Here is a 21,086-nt window from a genome sequence, read left to right on the forward strand (position 1 = left end):
AGATTCCTGCATTGCAAGGGGTTGGACTAGATGACCCCTGGGGTCCCTTCCAGCTCTAGGATTCTATGAAATAATTGCTACCAAACTGGATTTACAGTGGTACCTCGGGTTAAGTACTTAATTCATTCTGGAGGTCCATTCTTAACCTGAAACTGTTCTTAACCTGAAGCACCACTTTAGCTAATGGGGCCTCCTGCTGCTGCTGTGCTGCCGGAGCACGATTTCTGTTCTCATCCTGAAGCAAAGTTCTTAACCCGAGGTACTATTTCTGGATTAGCGGAGTCTGTAACCTGAAGCGTATGTAACCCGAGGTACCACTGTACATCAATGCAGAGGATTGGTGGTTTTGTTTTTTGTTATTTTGTTATTGATGCAGCCACACAAGTTTAAAAGGAACATATAACTTTAAGTTTAAAACATGGCATTCACATACATTTCAATGAAGTTAAACTATTTTATATTCTAACTGCATCTCCTGAAAACAGAAAGCTGCTTATTATGGCTTAAAAACTGCCAAGACAGTCAGGCAATCTGCACTACAACAATATATTTTAGCAGAGCATTTGTGAACAGCACCATCAGATTACTTGTTTTTTAAAAAAGCATTGTGTTTCATCCTGAACCCAAGAGACAAACAAAAAATCAGCTTTCCATAAATAAAGGGCCAGGCTGAATAGCACCATTTCTGCAATAAGTTACTTTAATGGTTTTAAGCTGATGTTTTGGGATGTCAGTTATGTAATTATTTATTGACAAAAAAACTTAATTAAAGGAAATAATATTTGCCGCAGGCACATTATTTTTCAGTCCCCAATTCTAGAAAAACAAAGGAAGGCAAGAAAAGTCTCCAGATGTTACATGTGTGTGATAATCATTGTGCACTGCAAACTATTGGCTGACCAATGTTTACTCCATCTTTATGATAGCAGGTCCCTGTCATCTACACATTAATGAACAGAGTGCCTCTGAGCGCAGTCTGAACCCAGGATCCCCCCCCCCCGAACTGAGCTTACAGTCCTATCACACAAAAATCCATTCCTGGTCAGCTTTTTTTTCCATTGCAGCAGCCTGATTTAGGTGGGATAAGTAATTTTTTTGTTGCTATTATTGAACAGTTGTACATCAGACAGGGGGAAAAGCCATGTATTGGATGTGCAGGAAACCAGGAGTCCATGCCAGACCATAATTGCCACTCACCAGGGACAAAGGTAAGGAGTCCTTGTCAATCTACTGCAAATCACCCAGAGATTTCCCAGTAGGTTCCCATCTACATTTTGTCCTCAACTAGTCTATGGTTGCAGTGTAACTGAATATCCACCCTATTAGGTCCCATCTACATTATATGTTCAAATCATCATCATCGCATTTTAAACAGCCATGGCTTCCCAACAAAGAATCCTGGGAACTGAGTTTGTTAAGGGTGCTGTGAGTTGTTAGGAGAGGCCTATCTCTCTCACAGGGCTACAGTTCTCAGAGTGGTTTAACAGCCAAGCCCTCTACCCAGGGAACTGGAACTCAGGCCAAGGGGATTCAGGCTCTTCCAACAACCCTCAGCACCCATAACCAAACTACAGTTTTCAAAATCCTTGGGAGGGAGGCATGATTTTAAAGCGTTATGCTTTAAATGGAGAGCACAGATGGGGCCTCACTGAGAAGAAATGGGGGAACCATTCTTTTACACACGTATTACATGATTTAGCACATGGAACGGCATTTTCCTGGAATCCGAAGCTAGCATTTCGCTCAGTGCAGAAGCTATGCAAGACCAGATGAGGAATACATATGAAGACCAAATCCTAGCACCTGCTCCTCTGCTGCCATATTTGGAATGAATCAGCAAGTAAATTGCTTTGCAAAAAGTGTGTGTGTGTGTGTCCTTGCTCTCAGCCAGCAGGGGGTGCCTCTGTTCAGTCTAATTGGACAAGTTAGCAGCTTCCAGAGCTTGCAAGCTGAAAAGGTAAAAATGTAATCAGTGCTAATTAAGGGGTAATTATCTCCAATTTGGAATTGACCACCAGGTGTTCAGAGAGGTGGAGGAGAAAAAAAGGATGCTGTGACATAGACATTGTATGGCTTAGGGTGTGTTAGCTCTCTTCCATCTTCCTTGCGGACCCATTTTGCATTCTGTGATGGTAAAAGGGTGCAATATTTTCAGATTCCCATCTGTTTCCAAGCCCAAGTATACACATGTAAACGAGCCTAAGTCTATGATTCCAGCCTGTCTTTGAACTGAATCCATGCCTCTTCTTTAATGCCTGCTATGCCAGTAGCAGCAACTGCCTGTACACAGCAGGAGAAGCCTACAGGTCAAATCTATACTTGCTGGATTTCAAAAATCCAGAAATTTACAGTCAGGTCATATGTGTCCTTACCTGCATGGAAAAGTCCAGGACTGAAATTGGACACAATAAGGACCTGGATGGTAGGATGCTGGAGAGAAAAGGAATTATATTCACACACACTTAACACATACTAAGCATGACACTTCTGCTTTCAGAGCATACTGCTAACCCCATAATTAAAGAGTGTGTGTTTGTATGATATTTTGTTATTTCCATACATTCAGATTGCATGCCTAAATGTATGCCAGTGTCAGGACTGGATCAGGACTCTGTGGGCAGCCATTTCTGAATTTGGCCTGGAGGCAAAGGGAGAAGATGGAAACCTAAGAACCATGAAGAAGGAGTTTGAAGGCCAGTATGTATGGAAGTGAGAGCTGGACCATAAAGAAGGCTGATGGCCGAATAATTGATGCTTTTGAATTATGGTGCTGGAGGAGACTCTTGAGAGTCCCATGGACTGCAAGAAGATCAAACCTCTCCATTCTGAAGGAAATCAGCCCTGAGTGCTCACTGGAAGGACAGATCCTGAAGCTGAGGCTCCAATACTTTGGCCACCTCATGAGAAGAGAAGACTCCCTGGAAAAGACCCTGATGCTGGGAAAGATTGAGGGCACAAGGAGAAGGGGACGACAGAGGACGAGATGGTTGGACAGTGTTCTCGAAGCTACCAGCTTGAGTTTGACCAAACTGCGGGAGGCAGTGGAAGACAGAAGTGCCTGGCGTGCTCTGGTCCATGGGGTCACGAAGAGTCGGACATGACTAAACAACAACAGGTTTTGCTCTTCTGATAAGGCCAAGGCAGGAGGTCCAAGTGCTAGCAATTTCACCTGGCCAGTCCAGAGGTTTTTCTTTGCCTGCCAAACACAAGGGCAAATTCTACGTATTCCTTCCCCTGTTGCACCTGAAGAGGGCACCAATACTTAACCAGGCAAAGGAGTAGGGTAATTGTCTAGCTTATCCACACTTACCTTGTTTCTCATTCTTTGTAGGCTGAGTTCCATGCTCTACCACTCTGCGTCTGAGTGTCTCCTCCCCCAAACTTCCCCCATGAAAACTCAATATTTAAGGCTGAATCAGAGGAGACACTGAACATTAAAGAATAGGTTTTTGTGGGGCAAAAAAAGGGGGGCACTCAGACACCTAGCTTTAAATTGCAGGCCATGCCAGGAAAGGATGGAGGAAAGGTACGGTAAGTCTGGATAAGCCTTTAGCTTCTGTATCTGCTCCTGGTTTTCCAAATCAAGCCCTTAGGCTCTTGAGAGGCAAAACACACATGGATTCATAGTGTCATGCTCTAAGGCAGAACAATAGATGTAATGCTTTATTGTTCAACCATATTCATACTGAGCTTCTTTCAGGGCTGTGAGGTTCTGGCCTCCAACCCTTAGCTGCACCACCAGTCTATTTCAAGGTAATTAGTGCACATGACAATACAGCTAGAAATGTGTTAGAAAATATTTTGTCTTGTTCAGGCAAGATCTATTATTGGAGAGAAAATATATTAATAATAAAGTTGCAGTCTTATTAGTATCTGTATTTCTTTTGGATGTATAACCTCAATTTTTAAGTGCAAAACTCAGATGGTTAATTTTTTGCCGTTTCAAGATACTCCCTAGCTACCAGAGCTTTAAATATGTGTTAGTTATGTATATTCACAATATTCTGTGTGTGTTTTGATGTTTTTGTAGTCTTCTTAGGTAGATTGTTTATTTTGACAGAGCAGTTTGCAAAATTCTGAATCCTGGAAAAAAACCCAAAAAACCTTGGACTATGTGAATGAATTATGAATTGAACTGGAACGGAATTAGTTCCTTTATAGAGGTGGTAAACTAGAACTCCTTTTTAAAATGAACTTTCCAAGCACTGTCCTGTGCACACTCACAGGTGATGGCAATGACATTTGAACGATATTAAAAGTTGCAAAGTGTTCTGTATAGTGGAAGCAAAAACCTGCAACAATAACCAGAATTGAAATTTTGAATCCAGTGGATCTTACCTTTCATTTTGAAATAAAGAAAGTCCTGTGAAGCTTGAAAGTTTCCTTTCATTCAACTCTTGTTAAAACCAACCAGTTAAAAGCAACCCAATTATTCTCTTAGAACCAATGTAGGAACCACCCTCTGCTTTACCTATCATGCTATTTTATGTTATTTCCCCAGCAGATGTCACTATTGCCCCTTGTAACACAGAGATTTCAGATTTAATTTTGTTGCTTGAAATGGGGCCAGAGTATTTCTTCATTGATTATTTGACTGGTGTAACTTGCCCTAGGTTGGCAGTAACTGATATTAGAGATTTCCCAGTGTCTTGCTACATGAAATGACCAATTCATTTTGGGAGACAACCGTTTACCCAGAGCCAGCATTTTCAGCACCAAGGCCAGCGCACAAAGCAGTCTCCACTTTCCCGTCAAGTGCGATGTTCCCAACAATATGTCAATAGTTGCTACAAATGCCTATCCAAGGTCAAAGTTTGACCCTTGCTCATTAGTTTGCTAATTAATAACTAATTAACAGACATCAGTCCATGAGCGTGGTAATCACTCACTGTATAAGTGACTAACTGCCTGTGCCAAACCACTGCTTTCATTTCTCCCCAGTTTCAATGCACAAGATAATAGCAAGATCCCCGTTTGTATAATTTGTTATGTGGCTGGCCAAGGAATCTGCACATATAGATCACTCTGAATTTTAGCTCTTTGTTTCGTTTCACAGCAATTTCCTCTGCTTTCCTCTCTTGAAGTACTTACATCACTGCTATAAATCAAATGCAAACAATAAAGTTGGCATGCTGCTTATAAATGGATTCTAAAGGAAGCGACAAATTAAGACTATAATATGCACCACCCTAATTCTTCTGCTTTGTATGGGGATCCAGCTATGGAACATTTGTTTACTTGACTGATCTCATTCCCTTTTAGCACAGTACATCACTGATGCATGTGTGGTTCAATGACTATGTATAGCCGGAATGAGCCGAGCCATTCTGGCTATACATAGCCATGTTTAGATAAAACATTTAAATCCCAGTTCCATGCTAGGAAGTAGCTCTGGGGAAACCCAAGCCTGTTGCTGGCTTCTGTCCCATCTTAACTGGCCTTAGAGCAAGTGTGGGGAACATTTGGCCTTCCAGATGTTGCTGAACGACAACTCCCATCAATCCCACCAAGCATAGTCAATGGCCAAGGATGACGGGAGGTGTAGTTCAGCAGCAACCAGAGCAACAAAGGTCCCACACCTGCCCTACAGCTTGTTGATGTGGTCCTCCCCGTCCTCAATTCCCCAAACTGGGATCTGGATATCTACCATCTCAGTGCTTTCAAGTTATCTGCACCTGCATGGGACAGATTAGATACTATTCTTACCTGAATTCATGAACCTGCCTGAAAATTTATTTATTTATTTAAATTCTAGACTGCCCATTGACCGATATTGACCGATAAAGTTGCCTGGCTTTTTTTTTTTTTTTTTTGCCTGCTTATAGAAATACTGTAAAAGGCTGCAGCAGTTCTCAACCTGTGGGTCCCCAGATGTTGTTGGACTACAACTCCCATCATCCCTGAGCTCTGGCCTTGCTAGCTAGGGGTGATGGGAGTTGTAGTTCAACAACATCTGTGCACCCACAGGTTGAGAAAGGCTGGTTTACAGTCTTTTTCTTGCTTTTAGTTTTTGAGTTTCAAAAACACATGAACTAAAGCAAAACTCTTTCCATATACTCCGGGGTCAGAAGTGCTGCCCTAGGTTTCTTCTAATGGAGATGATTCACATTTCGTTTCTACCTATGGGAATTGTGTAACATGTGTATCATCTCCATTAGAAAAACCCAGGACAGCACTTCTCATCCAGGAGTATTAAAGGCAATTGTTCTATATTGCAGTCCAGATGTTTTGGACTGCAAATCCCATTATGCCTGACCACTGGCCATGCTGCCTGAGGCAGATGGGAGTTGTAGTCCAAAACATCCAGCGGGCATGAGAATGGGGAGGACACATCTACATGTCTATATAACATGTAAGCATTGCAATATTAAGTGCACAATTATAAAAGGGAGATGGCGTTCTACTATCCCAGATGTGGCATTGTCAAGAACATTGGGAAGATTAAATGAAGCTGCTACACTAGCAGAACCGGTGCAATGACTCCCGCTAGCACAATGGGACTCACCCCAGCCCCCCCACTCCCTTGCACCCTCTCCAAATCTGTTTCTCTCCTCTGTATAGGGGACACATGTTTCTCCTTCACTGGTAATCTTGGGCTCTAGCATTCCTAATGCAAAGCAACAAAGACTGCAGACACAGCTGCCAACACACAGCCACCATATTGCATTTTCTCTTGCTTCAAACAAGGTAACCATTAAGCGCCGTCATTTCCACACAAATTGTTGGCACTGCGGCATGTACCTCCCTTGGACTGAAGAATGCAATCCTGCTGCGAGATGTATGGCAACGGCTGAGGTTGCCTTGCTCAATATTGTTCCTTGTTTAAACACTATCTCCACAATTTCCCCCCTCTGACAAAACAGGGCTGTCAAAGCCTAGGTTTTGCATCGGGATCGACATAACACCCCTCTACCACCTACGATAACCAGAAGCCCCTGGAAAAGAGGGAAATAATATTGCATGGGTTTAGGTACCAACAAGAACATTTGGAACGTGATAGCAAAAAAGAAACCTTACTTTCTGAAAGAAATGCTGTGTTGTGATAACAAAGACATCAAAGCCGCAGCCGGTTCTCTTAAGTTCCTCCTGGATGCAGCTGAATTTTCTGGCATGTTCATCACACTTCTCCTTCATTTGCTGGATGAGCTGCCGCTCAGCCTCTCGAGTCTGCAAGTCAGGCTTGGTGGAAAATCCATTCCTTGGAACGGGTGACCTTTGTTTAGGGTGTCCTGCAAGAAGCAATAAAGAATACCCAAGGCTGTAATCAGTTACTTTATATGTACGGACACAGCTTTTCACAGTTATAAGGCTCTTGAGACTTGCCTCTATGGTTGTTGTTGTTTTGTGTGTTATAAGAATTTGCTCACAGTACAAAATAAAAGCACCAGCCCATAAAAACAAAACTTTATTCTCAGGGGGAGGGTTCCAGTATGGCATGGCATGGCTGTAAGTATACGACTTAATAGTTTTATGGATCTTCTAGTGAATAGTGTTTGATTCTCTCAGATTACTGTTTTATACTTGTAGTTAGACAAACCAACATTTTCTGTTGGGAAGGCTTGAGAGTGAGGTATGTTATGTGGAAGACTGCTAAGGACAAATTTGGGAGATATTACTTGGTGGGGGAAGGAAGTGAGGTCGCAGCTTCCATATCAGTTATTTTGTTTAGTTGCCAATGATGCTGTATACATGGAGTTTTGTGGTATTTTTGTATTTGATTCTTATTTGTAAGAGAACACTTTGTTTTCCTGTTAATTACGCTGGTTTAAATGTGCGTTTCATACTTGACATTCCTTTCTAGCATTTTATTTTGGTATTCTGTAATGTTGCATTTAATGCTTTAAGGAAGGTTGTAAACCACTTTGATAAAACCCCAAATATAAATGGGTATATATCAAAAGAAGACAGAACTCAGTGTACCACATGACTTGGCCTGCCCTCCCCCCGCTAAGGTAACCTGCTGCCCTTATTTTATCTTAGTTTAGTTAGAAAATATGTGGAAAGAGTAATTTAATATTTAACTGTAAATTTATGTAAGGTTATTTTTTTCTTTGTATGTGCGGATTTAAGATACTGTATGATATCTTTGAATTTCAATAAAGGATTTTATTTTTTTAAAAGGTAACCTGCTGCCTTCAGATTGAGGTTGAATCCTGACAAGACAGAAGTACTGTTTTGGGGGGACAGGAGGCGGGCAGGTGTGGAGGATTCCCTGGTCCTGAATGGGGTAACTGTGCCCCTGAAGGACCAGGTGCGCAGCCTGGGAGTCATTTTGGACTCACAGCTGTCCATGGAGGCACAGGTCAAATCTGTGTCCAGGGCAGCTGTTTACCAGCTCCATCTGGTACGTAGGCTGAGACCCTATCTGCCTGCGGACTGTCTCGCCAGAGTGGTGCATGCTCTGGTTATCTCCCGCTTGGACTACTGCAATGCGCTCTACGTGGGGCTACCTTTGAAGGTGACGCGGAAACTACAACTAATCCAGAATGCGGCAGCTAGACTGGTGACTGGGAGCGGCCGCCGAGACCATATAACACCGGTCTTGAAAGACCTGCATTGGCTCCCAGTACGTTTCCGAGCACAATTCAAAGTGTTGGTGCTGACCTTTAAAGCCCTAAACGGCCTCGGTCCAGTATACCTGAAGGAGCGTCTCCACCCCCATCAGTCTGCCCGGACGCTGAGGTCCAGCGCCGAGGGCCTTCTGGCGGTTCCCTCACTGCGAGAAGCAAAGCTACAGGGAACCAGGCAGAGGGCCTTCTCGGTAGTGGCGCCCGCCCTGTGGAACGCCCTTCCAGCAGATGTCAAAGCGATAAACAACTACCTGACATTCAGGAGACATCTTAAGGCAGCCCTGTTCAGGGAAGTTTTTAACGTGTGACATTTTACTGTATTTTTGGTTTTTATGGAAGCCGCCCAGAGTGGCTGGGGAGGCCCAGCCAGATGGGCGGGGTATAAATAATAAATTATTATTATTATTATTATTATTATTATTATTATTATTATTATTATTATTATTATTATTATTATTATTATTACCATTGTTGAAGTAAGATTCTACTGCTAGTCCAGTTGAGGTATGAACATGGAATCGTAGGAGAGAGCCACCCAGGGCCAGTCCAAGACATTCTGGCACCTGAGGTGACCCACAAAATGGCACCGCTTCCCCACGAGGGAAGAAGGGAAGGCATGAAGATTGACACCAGGAACAAAGGGGGAATAAGGATCTACATCGGGATTCACTGCCCTTACAGATCTTGTCACCCGAGGTGGTTGCCTCACCTTGTCTCATGGAAGGGCCGGCCCTGGAGCCATTTTGTCCTTCACCTCAGGCAGCAAAATGTATTGGGCTGGCCCTAGAGGGGAGAACGATTGTCTCCAACCAAAGCCTCATGTGCAATATATGTTAAAAGCAGTAGAATACCACTTTTTAAATAAACAGCCATGGCTTCCGGCAAAGAAACTTGGGAGCTGTAGTTTGTTAAGGATGCTGTGAGTTGTTAAGAGACCCCGATTCCTCTTGCAGAGCTGCAATTCCCAGAGTGCTTTAACAGTTAATCTTTCTTCCCAGGGAACTCTGGGAACTGTAGCTCTGTGAGGTTAGTGGGGGTCTCCCAACAGCTCTCAGCATCCTTAACAAGCTGCAGTTTGCAGGATGCTTTGGCCCATGACAGTATTTTTGCATGGTCTCTTTTGAGCAGCAGAATCCATTTGATACATCTGAAGCTATATAAGAACAAAAGGATTCAAGCTGTCTTGCAATGCCATGGATAATTTCATAGAGCTGGCATTGGGAAAGAAAACTCAGCTCCGGGATGCCTAAGAGACGCTGAATAAGGAATGTGCTTTTTCTCAGGTTATTATTCGAGAGTAGAACTTAAAATATCCATGCATTCATGTTTTAAATCAACTATGCTACACAGGCAAGACACATCCTTCCTGCCATCCTTTCACTAACAAGTGACAGCTAAGTCGCCCCACAAGAATTCCCCTTATGTGGCATGAAAGATGTCACTGTGAAAGTGCAATGCTTAAGTTTAACGATGACACACGCACATATTTTTAATAGGATCTACTTATTACCCATGGAGTGGTGGCAGCTTCTGATGCTGTCACTATGATGGGGGGAGAGAAAGATGCAATGGCAACTGTGGGTGGGTTATCACCACTGTCTTGCCTATCTCACAAGGGAATCAGAAAAAAGGGAACAGTCTCTGCATCAGTCTGCCCCAACCTGGTACCCTTGAGATGTTTTGGACTACAACTCCCATCAGTCCCAGACACAATGGCCAATATTTAGGGATGATGGGAGCTGCAGTCCAAAAACTTATTGAAGGTACCAGGTTGGTACGGACTATTTGGAAGCTGATGCACCAACTGTTCCTTTATGAGACAGGCAAGTGGTGATAACTTTTGTCAGTGTTGTCTCCTACCCAGGTTGTCACTGCATATCTCCTCCTCAAGCACCAGGTTGTGGAAGGCTGATCTATGAAAAGAGTTATGTATTTCCAAGGCCCCACAGCGGAAGGTTTCTATCACTTTCCTGGGAGGTCAGGTAAGCCCCACTATCCCATCATACACTACACATTTTTTATTAACCACAGTTTACGTTAACTGTGGTCTTTCAAAACAAGTGAACTTCTTAAACTGTGGTTTGAAGTTGGCTTGCTTTAACAAACCATAGTTCAGATGGACTGCAGTTTTTCCACATTCCGACAAAATGAAAAGCTGTGGTTAAATAAAAAAGAGAGAGAAGATAGTTTCTGTAGTCCTCCTCCTGTTTGTGCCAGAAGAGGGCAAGTCTGAAGCTTACCTCAGCTTATTCCTGTCATGATAAGCCATTGTTTATCAAGACATGTTTTATCATGATTTTGAGAAATTTTACTATTAGTTACCCCAATGGACACTGCAAAAGCCATGCAATGACATTTACACAGAAAATAAAGGGGTGTGTGTAGTCAAGCCTGAAATAATTAAATAACCCTTTAGCATATATATACTGAAGCTTCAATGGAGACTGCAAATGAGTGGGTTTGTGTTTCACACAACTGTCCAGAAGAATAAATAGAATTTTATCACAAGGCTTCAAATCTCAAGGAATTCACTGACCTCATTTCTAGCAACATAGCAAGATAAAACCACTTGGGTTTTATTTCTTTTTAAAAAGAGATCCAGCTAATACATACAAGTCACACTATGCAGTCTGACAGGCCAAGAAACACAATTATTGTGAAACAGGACACAGTTTGGCAGTAATTCCAGCTAGACCTCCCAACTGCCCTAGATATTTCTACCACCTTTCTACACAATTGTTTTTACACAGCTGACCTCATCCTTCAAACAGAATCTCCTGTGGCCCAATGATCAGCCACAAGCCTCTTACAAACTGCAGGTGCTGAAGAGCACTTGCGACAAATTTATCTAGAAAGGGTGAATGAGAAAACAGTCTAAGGAATGGAAAATCTTCTTTCCCAGTGGCATTTTAAAACACCAATATGTATGCTTGACTAGAGATGTGAAAAAGCATAGATTTCTGTTCTGTTCTATATTTGCTGTATGGAGTGTTGTTTCTGTTCTGCTGCAGTTCACCTTCACGAAAACTACATTTTTGCCCCACTGTCTGCTATGGTTAATTTTTACATAATTAATTAACTAATTAAGTGATTCCACACCATTCATCTCAATGCAGAGGAAACAAACTGCAAATGGGGGGAGGGTAGTAATCAATTACACATTTGTCTATATCATTTGCGAACTGATCAACAACAGGAAATTCCAAATACATTTGATGGATTGGTTTCAATTCCGGATATGGGACAAATAAGTGAACATAGGCAATTCCCACTCCTATTTCCGTTGTCATCACAGTCTCTGACATCTCTAGGCTTTAGGCTATATACAGCTATAGATTCCACAGCAGATCTTCAGAGAGATCAGTGGGTGAAGATTTTTGCAACGTTGTAAGGCATCATACCATTCCTTCGGGGTTGATCTAAATATTACAGCCTTGCACAATGAATGCAGCCTTTTAAATAATATTCAGTTGAAGATGCTCCATACAGATATTTTTTCAGTGCAGTTTTTGCAAATCCCTGTGCTTAATTTCACATTTTCTTTGCCATCCTCTTTATCAACCATAAACTCTGCAGAGCTTATTGAGCTGGCCCAAGCATCATGCTGAGTGAGGGAGCCACATCAGCCGGCTGATTCTGGGAGCTATATGAGGGCAGCAAATTGCTAGTTTTAAAATTTATTCTTACTGTATTTTCAGTCCCAGGGAGAGGCACTTGTATGATTTTCTACCTCAGGTGTCAGGGAACTGCCATTGGCTCAGGGAAGAGAGGGGAAGGAGCGAATGGATTACAGAGAGCCCTCAGGGATCGTGAGAAGCAGTACCTCCTCAGTGGAAGAAAGAAGCCACGCCTCCAGTGAGGAGGAGATCCAGGGCTCGGAGGCTGCAAGGCGGTGCCAGGACACTTTGGCTGAGCCAAGCAGGGAGGAAGGATGTCCCCCTGTGTCCACGCCTTTTGTGAGAAGTAAGCTAAAGCGCAGAAAAAGCAGGCGCAGACTGGGCGTCTAAAGACTACTCTGCTGGGGAAGATTCAAGGACCACCCACTCTCAGATTCTGCCAGTGAATGAGCCAGCCACGGGAGAGTGGCGGTCTGCACAGAGAAAGTTTATTTTGGCATCAAAAGCAAGACTTCACAGCCGAGCAGGGAGGCATTTGCCTACTTGCTCTCGAGCAACCCCTTGGTACCTTAACATCAGGTGCTAAAAGAACTTGGCTAGCTTGGGCTACTACACACCTTGACACATATGTGTGCCTGATCAGATGCTGGTTCTCAGTGAATTTGCATTTCCTGATGTAATGTGTATCGGTGCTTGAACCTGATGTAAATAATCAAAACAACAGGGATATGCTTATTTTGTGTGTAAAATTCTGTGCATTTGCTAAAGTCTCATCCAATGAGCTGCTGCATGGAGGAAGCAGATGACACAACCAGGTGCCAGCATCCCAGTATGTTTGTTAGAGGAGGATACTACTGCCTGTGTTGCAGCTGCTGCCTACAATGCCATTGTATTGCCTTTGTGCAGCACAGATGTGCCAAGCAAGAGTTCCAGACAGAAAGGACAAATGGGGGGAAAGGGGAGGCAGTGGCTGTGTTTGCACATAGCACTAAGCCAAGAGGTGTGGCTTAATAAAACATACTGTGCATGAACTGTGTACTCATGCACATAGCCAGATTGCTCTTGCTTCATATGTCAGATGGATTTGTTTTCCTCAGGTGGATTTGTTACCCAACTGTGGTTTGTTTCACCCTAAGAAGCCAGGATTTGCAAGCCCACAAGCAGCTATATGGCTAAGGGCTAGCTAGCGATCCTGGCTTGTTCAGGTTAAACAAACCACAGTCCTGAGTTTAGTCATCATGCTACGGTGCTTTGTTTTATCTACTCATGTCTACTACATTTATTTATTTATTTATTATTTTATGCTGTGAACTGCCTTGAGATCTATGGATGAAGGGTGGTATACAAATGTAAATAATAATAACAACAATGTCAGGAAAAGGACAGTGTGTGGCAATGACTGGGTTTCCTCCGCAGTATGGTTTATTAAGGTGAGTTGCTTGGCTTGCTACTACATGTGAAAGTGACCGGAGGAATTGGCGTATTTTTGTAAAGGACTTAAGCCGAGGGCGTGGTAGATTTGGATTGCCAGTTCAAAGCTGCCTTTCTGGATTTTTGGCATTTAAGAAATTGTTTTCTGTTCAGAGAGTTAAGTGGGAGGTCAGGGTGGCTTGCATTAGCATACGGGCCAATTATTTCTATGCCGCCTTTGCCATACTTTGGATATTACTTATAGCTGCTCCAAATCTCTGCTGTACCTGCCACTGAATCCCTTTAGGATCAAGCTGCCCATCTTCCCTATGATTATGGATAAAAGAAACCACAGCAGGGCTTGAAGAGACGCATGCTTCGTCTCTGAAATGCTTAGAATTCACTTGACAACAAAAGTTGTATAATAGCAAGGTCAGTGAGGCTGCTTCGCAGTGACTTCCTCGAGGACTCCACAGCTAAATTGGCTGGGATTTAATTAGGGAAAATTCCCTGAAATTTTGTCCATCGTCTTCGCCAATTCCCCACAGCCTTACAGTATTTGAAATGCAAGCCTTTAAGTTGTCCTTCCAAATACTCTGAAATGTCCTTGTAATTTAAACAGTGGTTTTTGTCCTTAGGGATAAACCTGAACTCCTCTATTCACCTGGGGCTAAAAGAACAACTCAGTATGCATATTCTGTCCCCATTCTGCTGTTTTCACATAGAGGACAGAAAATGCACTCCTGATGCCGGGACGAATTCCAAATTCCTTTCTGCCACGCTCCTTTAACAGCTGTGAAATTCTGGGGTGTTACGGAGAAGCAGAATGAGACATATTAATGGGTACAGACATGACTGCTTTAAAATATTTTCAGTCACTTGAACAGCAAGGTTTGGATTTTTAGGATAAAATAATACAAGCAGTATGAGAGGATTATTGCACATTAAAGAAAACACTGAAAAGCCTTTCCGATGATCGGATCCAGGCTTTGTCATGCTTTGAATAGACACATTTATTTATTTAAACACAATGGGACTTCAATAAAGTTAAGGTGGTGTTGGGACATATTCTGAAAGGCCCTCCTAATACCCTGAGGTTTTAGATACGGTAACTACAGTGGTACCTCAGGTTACATACACTTCAGGTTACATACGCTTCAGGTTACATACGCTTCAGGTTACAGACTCCGCTAACCCAGAAATATTACCTCGGGTTAAGAACTTTGCTTCAGGATGAGAACAGAAATCATGCAGCGGCGGCACAGCGGCAGCGGGAGGCCCCATTAGCTAAAGTGGTGCTTCAGGTTAACAACAGTTTCAGGTTAAGAACAGACCTTCAGAACGAATTAAGTTCTTAACCCGAGGTACCAATGTACTGCCTGGTAATGAATATCTCATTCTTGGACAAGGTGATCAAGATGGTGGTATCTGGCCAGCTAAATGAGCGTCAGGATGAAGCATCACCTAGACTTATCACCTAGACATTGCAGGGGTTGGACTAGATGACCACTGGGTCCCTTCAAACCTTTCAATTCTATCCCAGACAAGAGAAAGTGCTTCTTCACTCAATACACAATTAAACCATGGAACACACTCCAACAAGAGGTAGTGATGGCCACCAATCTGGATTGCTTTAAAAGAGGATTAGACAAATTCATGGAGGATAAGTGGACACTAGTCGTGGATAAGTGGACACTAGTCGTGATTGCTAGATTCTTCCTCCACTGTTTGGGGCAGTAAGTCTCTGAATAGTAGGTGCTGGGAGTCGCAGGTGGGGGAGAGAGTGATATTGTGTTCCGGTCCTGCTTTTGGGCTTCTCACAGGCATTCATTTGGCTACTGTGTGAACAGGATGAAGGACTAGATGGGCCATTGGCCTAATCCAGAAGGCTCTTCTTGTGTGCTTATGAAGATAGGAGCTATACAGTGGTACCTCAGGTTACAGACGCTTCAGGTTACAGACTCCACTAATCCAGAAATAGTATCTCAGGTTAAGAACTTTGCTTCAGGATGAGAACAGAATCGTGCTCCGGCAGCGCGGCAGCAGTGGGAGGCTCCATTAGCTAAAGTGGTACTTCAGGTTAAGAACAGTTTCAGGTTAAGAACGGACCTCCAGAACGAATTAAGTTCTTAACCCGAGGTACCACTGTAATGCAAAATGTCTGAAGGGCGCCAGGTTGGGAAAGGCTAGTCCAGTGTTTCCCAACCGGTGTTCCGCGGCACACTAGTGTGCCGCCGAACGTTGCCTTGTGTTCCGTGGGAGGGAGACGGGCGAGTCGGGTGGCGAGAGGCGGGGCGGCGGCGGCGAGCACACGCGGGGCGGCGAGCGAGCTCCCTCCCACATCCCATCGCCGCTCGCTTCGGCCGGCCTACTGGAGGAAGGCGCGAAAACCTCGCGCATGCGCAGGCCTTCCGCCTGCGACAGCCCAGTAGGCCGGCCGAAGCGAGCGGCGATGGGATGTGGGAGGGATGAAGTGTAACACTGATTGCATGTAGGCAATTAATGTGCATTAAAAAAAAGTACATTGCTACTGTATGGATCAGGATCAGAACCGTGATATGTGGGTTGGGGTTGTGTTTTCCGGACAAAAATCTTTCTCTCTCTCTCTCTCTCTCTCTCTCTCTCTCTCACACACACACACACACACACAAACGTAAACACCCCTACTATTAGATCTGCAAGGGAAGATTCCATTGAGTTGATTATTATTGATTTTATTGGAATTTGTAGTGATTTTATTGTGTTTTTAATTATTTTTATTGGGCCATGCAGTGGGTTTTAAGGAAACCTTTCCATGTGCTATGGGTCTGATAGCTGTGTGTGTGCAAATACAATCACACACACGCACACACATCCTGTAGTGGCTATTTATTTTTTATTTTTTTAAAGAAATATGCAAGTTGATTGCTTATTTGTAAACTGCTTTGAGGTCTTTTATTCAATTATGTGGTGCATACATTTTTAAATAGTTTTTTCCTAGTTTGATCCTATGATAGTTTGATCCTATGATAATCCATAATGCAGAATATATGTGCATAATCTAAAACAACAACAACCTGGAAAGTATATCCTTTTATTCAGAGCTATTTTTATTCAATTGCAAAACCTAAACTGACTTTTATCAGTTAAAATTTAGACAATTAACAAATCAATGCGCCTAATACCAAGTACTTTTGCGGGGAGTGGGGGTGTCCTGATCTTTGCAGCAACAAAACACGCACACATCCCTCTACAGGCCGCTTTGTGGAAGATTCACTTCTTCGGCTGCTTGTCAAAATAATGTAACCTGACTGCTAATGCAACTGTTACTTTTCGTGGCCATATACCTACACGGTTAAGGTCTTTGGGAGAGCACACTGTAAATAGAAACTTACACTTTCGTGCGTCCCTCCCGGCGTGACGCTGCGCGCTGACGTCACGGGGCTGTAATGGTGGTGTGCCTCGAGATTTTTTTCATCAAACAAGTGTGCCTTTGCCCAAAAAAGGTTGGGAAACACTGGGCTAGTCTACTCTAAGCCTGAAAGAGTCTCAATCCAGCACAATGCAGCAAATATGTAAAGATACATATGTAAACCCATATAACCTTCAGCCCTCTGCAAGAACACATAAGGAGAAAACACAGTGCCTGAAGGTTATTATGAAGATTCAAGTACCGTTTTTTTAAAGACTGAATGGATGTCTCCTTGAAATCATTTTAACTCCCACTAAATTGAGGATAATTTGTTTTCACTTTTTTGAAAGATTGGAAAAAAGCTAAACAAAGGGTTCAAGCCTACGAAAGGATGCAATTCTATTTCAAAAAGTGTCTTTTGGGGTCAGGTGAGACTGTGGGTTCAAAAAAATCCTATTAATTTTAAATAATAAGTCACCATCTAGGGCAAGGTTATGGATGCCTGAGTCCTGCTGAGATAAATGGCGCTGAAGCATGTGAAATTTGATAATGGCTTATGGCCGCTAAGTGCTATTGAAAAGGCTAATAAAAATATTTGCAGTATTAAACCTCTTCTGGTACTCCATGTTAAATTTTGCAACCCCAAAGGGCTGTCAAAACAAACTTTTGATTTGTTAATTGTCTAAATTTTAACTGATAAAAGTCAGTTTAGGTTTTGCAATTGAATAAAAATAGCTCTGAATAAAAGGATATACTTTCCAGGTTGTTGTTGTTTTAGATTATGCACATATATTCTGCATTATGGATTATCATAGGATCAAACTATCATAGGATCAAACTAGGAAAAAACTATTTAAAAATGTATGCACCACATAATTGAATAAAAGACCTCAAAGCAGTTTACAAATAAGCAATCAACTTGCATATTTCTTTAAAAAAATAAAAAATAAATAGCCACTACAGGATGTGTGTGCGTGTGTGTGATTGTATTTGCACACACACAGCTATCAGACCCATAGCACATGGAAAGGTTTCCTTAAAACCCACTGCATGGCCCAATAAAAATAATTAAAAACACAATAAAATCACTACAAATTCCAATAAAATCAATAATAATCAACTCAATGGAATCTTCCCTTGCAGAACTAATAGTAGGGGTGTTTACGTTTGTGTGTGTGTGTGTGTGAGAGAGAGAGAGAGAGAGAGAGAAAGATTTTTGTCAGGAAAACACAACCCCAACCCACATATCACGGTTCTGATCCTGATCCATACAGTAGCAATGTACTTTTTTTTAATGCACATTAATTGCCTACATGCAATCAGTGTTACACTTCATCTAGTCCTTAGAAGAGCACTGCCTTCAGTGCGAGAAAGAAAGAGGTATAGCTTTTCTTTGATAGTGCCTACACAACTCCCACACACACATTCCTGATGGCTTTTGTAAGCTCTTATATAAAAATGTAATTTAAATTTGATTTATTGGGGTCATTTTTTATAACCTATCAGAAATGTTCCACTCAATTAATCTAACTGATTAGTAGCTAAACATTGCAGCCCGACAGAATCACGTATGCACAAAGCTTGGTGCATTTGCCTCTCTTCTTCCTGTGGAGACAGCTGCTCTGGCCCACCCCTCCCCACCTATTGGCTTTCCAATTATGGAGCGATTTAGAATACAATTTCCGCAATTCAGCGGTGGGTCTGTTGACACTGAGCAGAAGTAAAATGCTAGGTGCAGCCATGTATCTGACACACAGGTGCCAATATATCAGGATTATATTTGTTCTCTGAAGGTATCTGTAGAAATAACTGAAATTTTGTAGGAATATAATGACCCATTATTGCTTTGAGGGGTTTGTTGCCGCCGCCGCCACCACTGTTAAGAGTTGTTGATTGTTTATGTATAATCATGTGTTTCAAATAGTGTGCCTTATTTTAAACATTTAACAACAATGGCTTATTCCATTCAAAGACTTAACAGGACATAATTTGCTTTGCCAAGTGGCATAAGAGAGTTTGCCTGCTGCACAAGCTGCAAGTTTGAAGTTTATTATTTCAGAGAATCAGAGAATTCTAGAGTTGGAAGGGACCCCAACTCCTAAGGGCTGAGGTCCCCCTAAATTTGATGGGCATTGCCATTCAAATGGTCTTGTGATCTATTATTTATTATGTGGAGAGGGACTTACCTGCCTCCCCCAATATTTTATTTAAGTTGGCACCCGTCTACTCCACCCCTCTGCAATTCAGGAATCACAGCTAAAGAATCCCTGACAGATGGCCATTTATCATCTATAGATTTTCTGTTCATGTACAAATCAGTGTAAAGAACCCTCTTCCTCTCGCCCATTCCATCAGAGAACCAAATCAACAGTAATATTTCATGTTGAGATGCCAACTCCATGGAAATTCAGAGCCATTTTAAGCTCCCTTACAGACCTGAGGGTCAAAACCAGAAGCGAACCAGCACATCAACAACCTGCTCCTCACATCACCAGCAGAAAAGTCAGAGGGGCATCCAAGCAAGTTCACCTCTTGATAATTTTGTTCCCATTCCTGTTACAGTGGTACCTCGGGTTAAGTACTTAATTCGTTCCAGAGGTCTGTTCTTAACCTGAAACTGTTCTTAACCTGAAGCACCACTTTAGCTAATGGGGCCTCCTGTTGCCGCCGCGCCACCGGAGCCCGATTTCTGTTCTTATCCTGAAGCAAAGTTATTAACCTGAAGCACTATTTCTGGCTTAGCGGAGTGTGTAACCTGAAGCGTATGTAACCTGAAGCGTATGTAACTCGTGGTACCACTGTACTAATGAGATGCCAGAACTGCATTCTTTGGGTTTAGGAGGGACTCACTTACCTGACCAGGACTACCAATCTCATGGGTCATCAGTGCGGTGCCAGCAGGTGTCTATGTGCCTGCTGAAATTTGGTTTGAAAACAGCATTGACTTGTTTTGAATAGAACAGCTTTTGGTGTATGCTTCCTTTCAACGGCACAAGTTTTTGCCAACACACAATATTGATGCACATTAAATATTGGCAAAGTTCAAATAGTTCTTAAAAACAAGTGTGTTTGGTTTATACATACCTGGTGAGTGGAGCTTGGTGGATGATACAACCAATCTCTTAGGGGATGAAACTGTGGGTCTGTTGGCCTCTTGATCTTTCTGTACTTCTTTCTTGGAGCCTGTTGAAAAGGTTAAGACAACGGATGTTTGTTTTGCATGTGACTGAATGGGAAGCATAGCTGTGTGAAAGGGCCTTCATTTTCTGCCTGACTGCGATTACATTAACACTTTTCATGTGCTATATGCATGTTCAATTGTACATGTGACAGGGAAGGGAAGCGCAGCAGGTCATGTGGAAGTTGCAGCAGGACCATTAGATATGATTGCACCAAGACCTGCGTTCCATGGACGCATGCACACTCTCTCTCTCTCTCTTTCTCTCTCTCTCATAAACAGGTATGATGGAGTTAGTTACAGGTAGGTAGCCGTGTTGGTCTGCCATAGTCAAAATAAAAAAATTCCTGCCAGCACCTTAAAGACCAACTAAGTTAGTTCTTGGTATGAGCTTTCGTGTGCACACTTTATGATGGATAAAGAGAGCTTTAGCAAATGTGGAATCTTTACTTCTAGGTAGATAGGTTTAGAAACAGGTTGACAAGTCATTGAGCATTTTTAAGGACACGTTTTCTGTTGTTTACCTTTGGCATTTAAAACCTATTTACTTTCAGGCTACATAACAATGGGCAGTAATGAGGGGGGTGGTGGAAACCAAGGTCAAATTGGGCAATCATTTCAGATGAAAGATAAATGATGCTCAAATAATACATTTTTACATCCTTCTTGTGCATGTACAGGGAAAAATGACAAATAGATCAGTCGTATTTTACTGCAGGGTATATGAACCTGGAAAACCAAGCTACTGTCACAATACGTTAAAAGCTCGCCATCTATGTGATATGTATCTTCAGTGACTTCAAATAAAGAGAATGCTAATAATGAAATCTATGGCTCTAGTGCTTTGTAGTTGGAAGAGGTAGGAGAGAAACAAGCATATTTTTTTGCAATTCTGCATTTGGATAATTAACTTATTTCAT

At 42.4% G+C, this 21,086-nt stretch overlaps 1 protein-coding gene across 4 annotated transcripts in view; it reads right to left on the reverse strand.

The window, feature by feature from the left end:
• Window positions 1-21,086, reverse strand: part of MTUS2 (microtubule associated scaffold protein 2) — a 321,603-nt gene that overhangs the window by 42,443 nt on the left and 258,074 nt on the right. For all 4 annotated transcript variants that reach the window (XM_081197860.1, XM_081197861.1, XM_081197859.1 and 1 more), the window contains 2 exons: window positions 20,073-20,171; window positions 7,018-7,229 (listed from right to left, as the gene is read on the reverse strand). In XM_081197860.1, coding sequence (XP_081053986.1) covers window positions 7,018-7,229; window positions 20,073-20,171 — 311 coding nt within the window. The remainder of the gene's footprint in view (window positions 1-7,017; window positions 7,230-20,072; window positions 20,172-21,086) is intronic.

Source organism: Podarcis bocagei (assembly GCF_964188305.1).
Source record: "Podarcis bocagei genome assembly, chromosome: 6".
NCBI classification, from domain to species: Eukaryota; Metazoa; Chordata; class Lepidosauria; order Squamata; family Lacertidae; genus Podarcis; species Podarcis bocagei.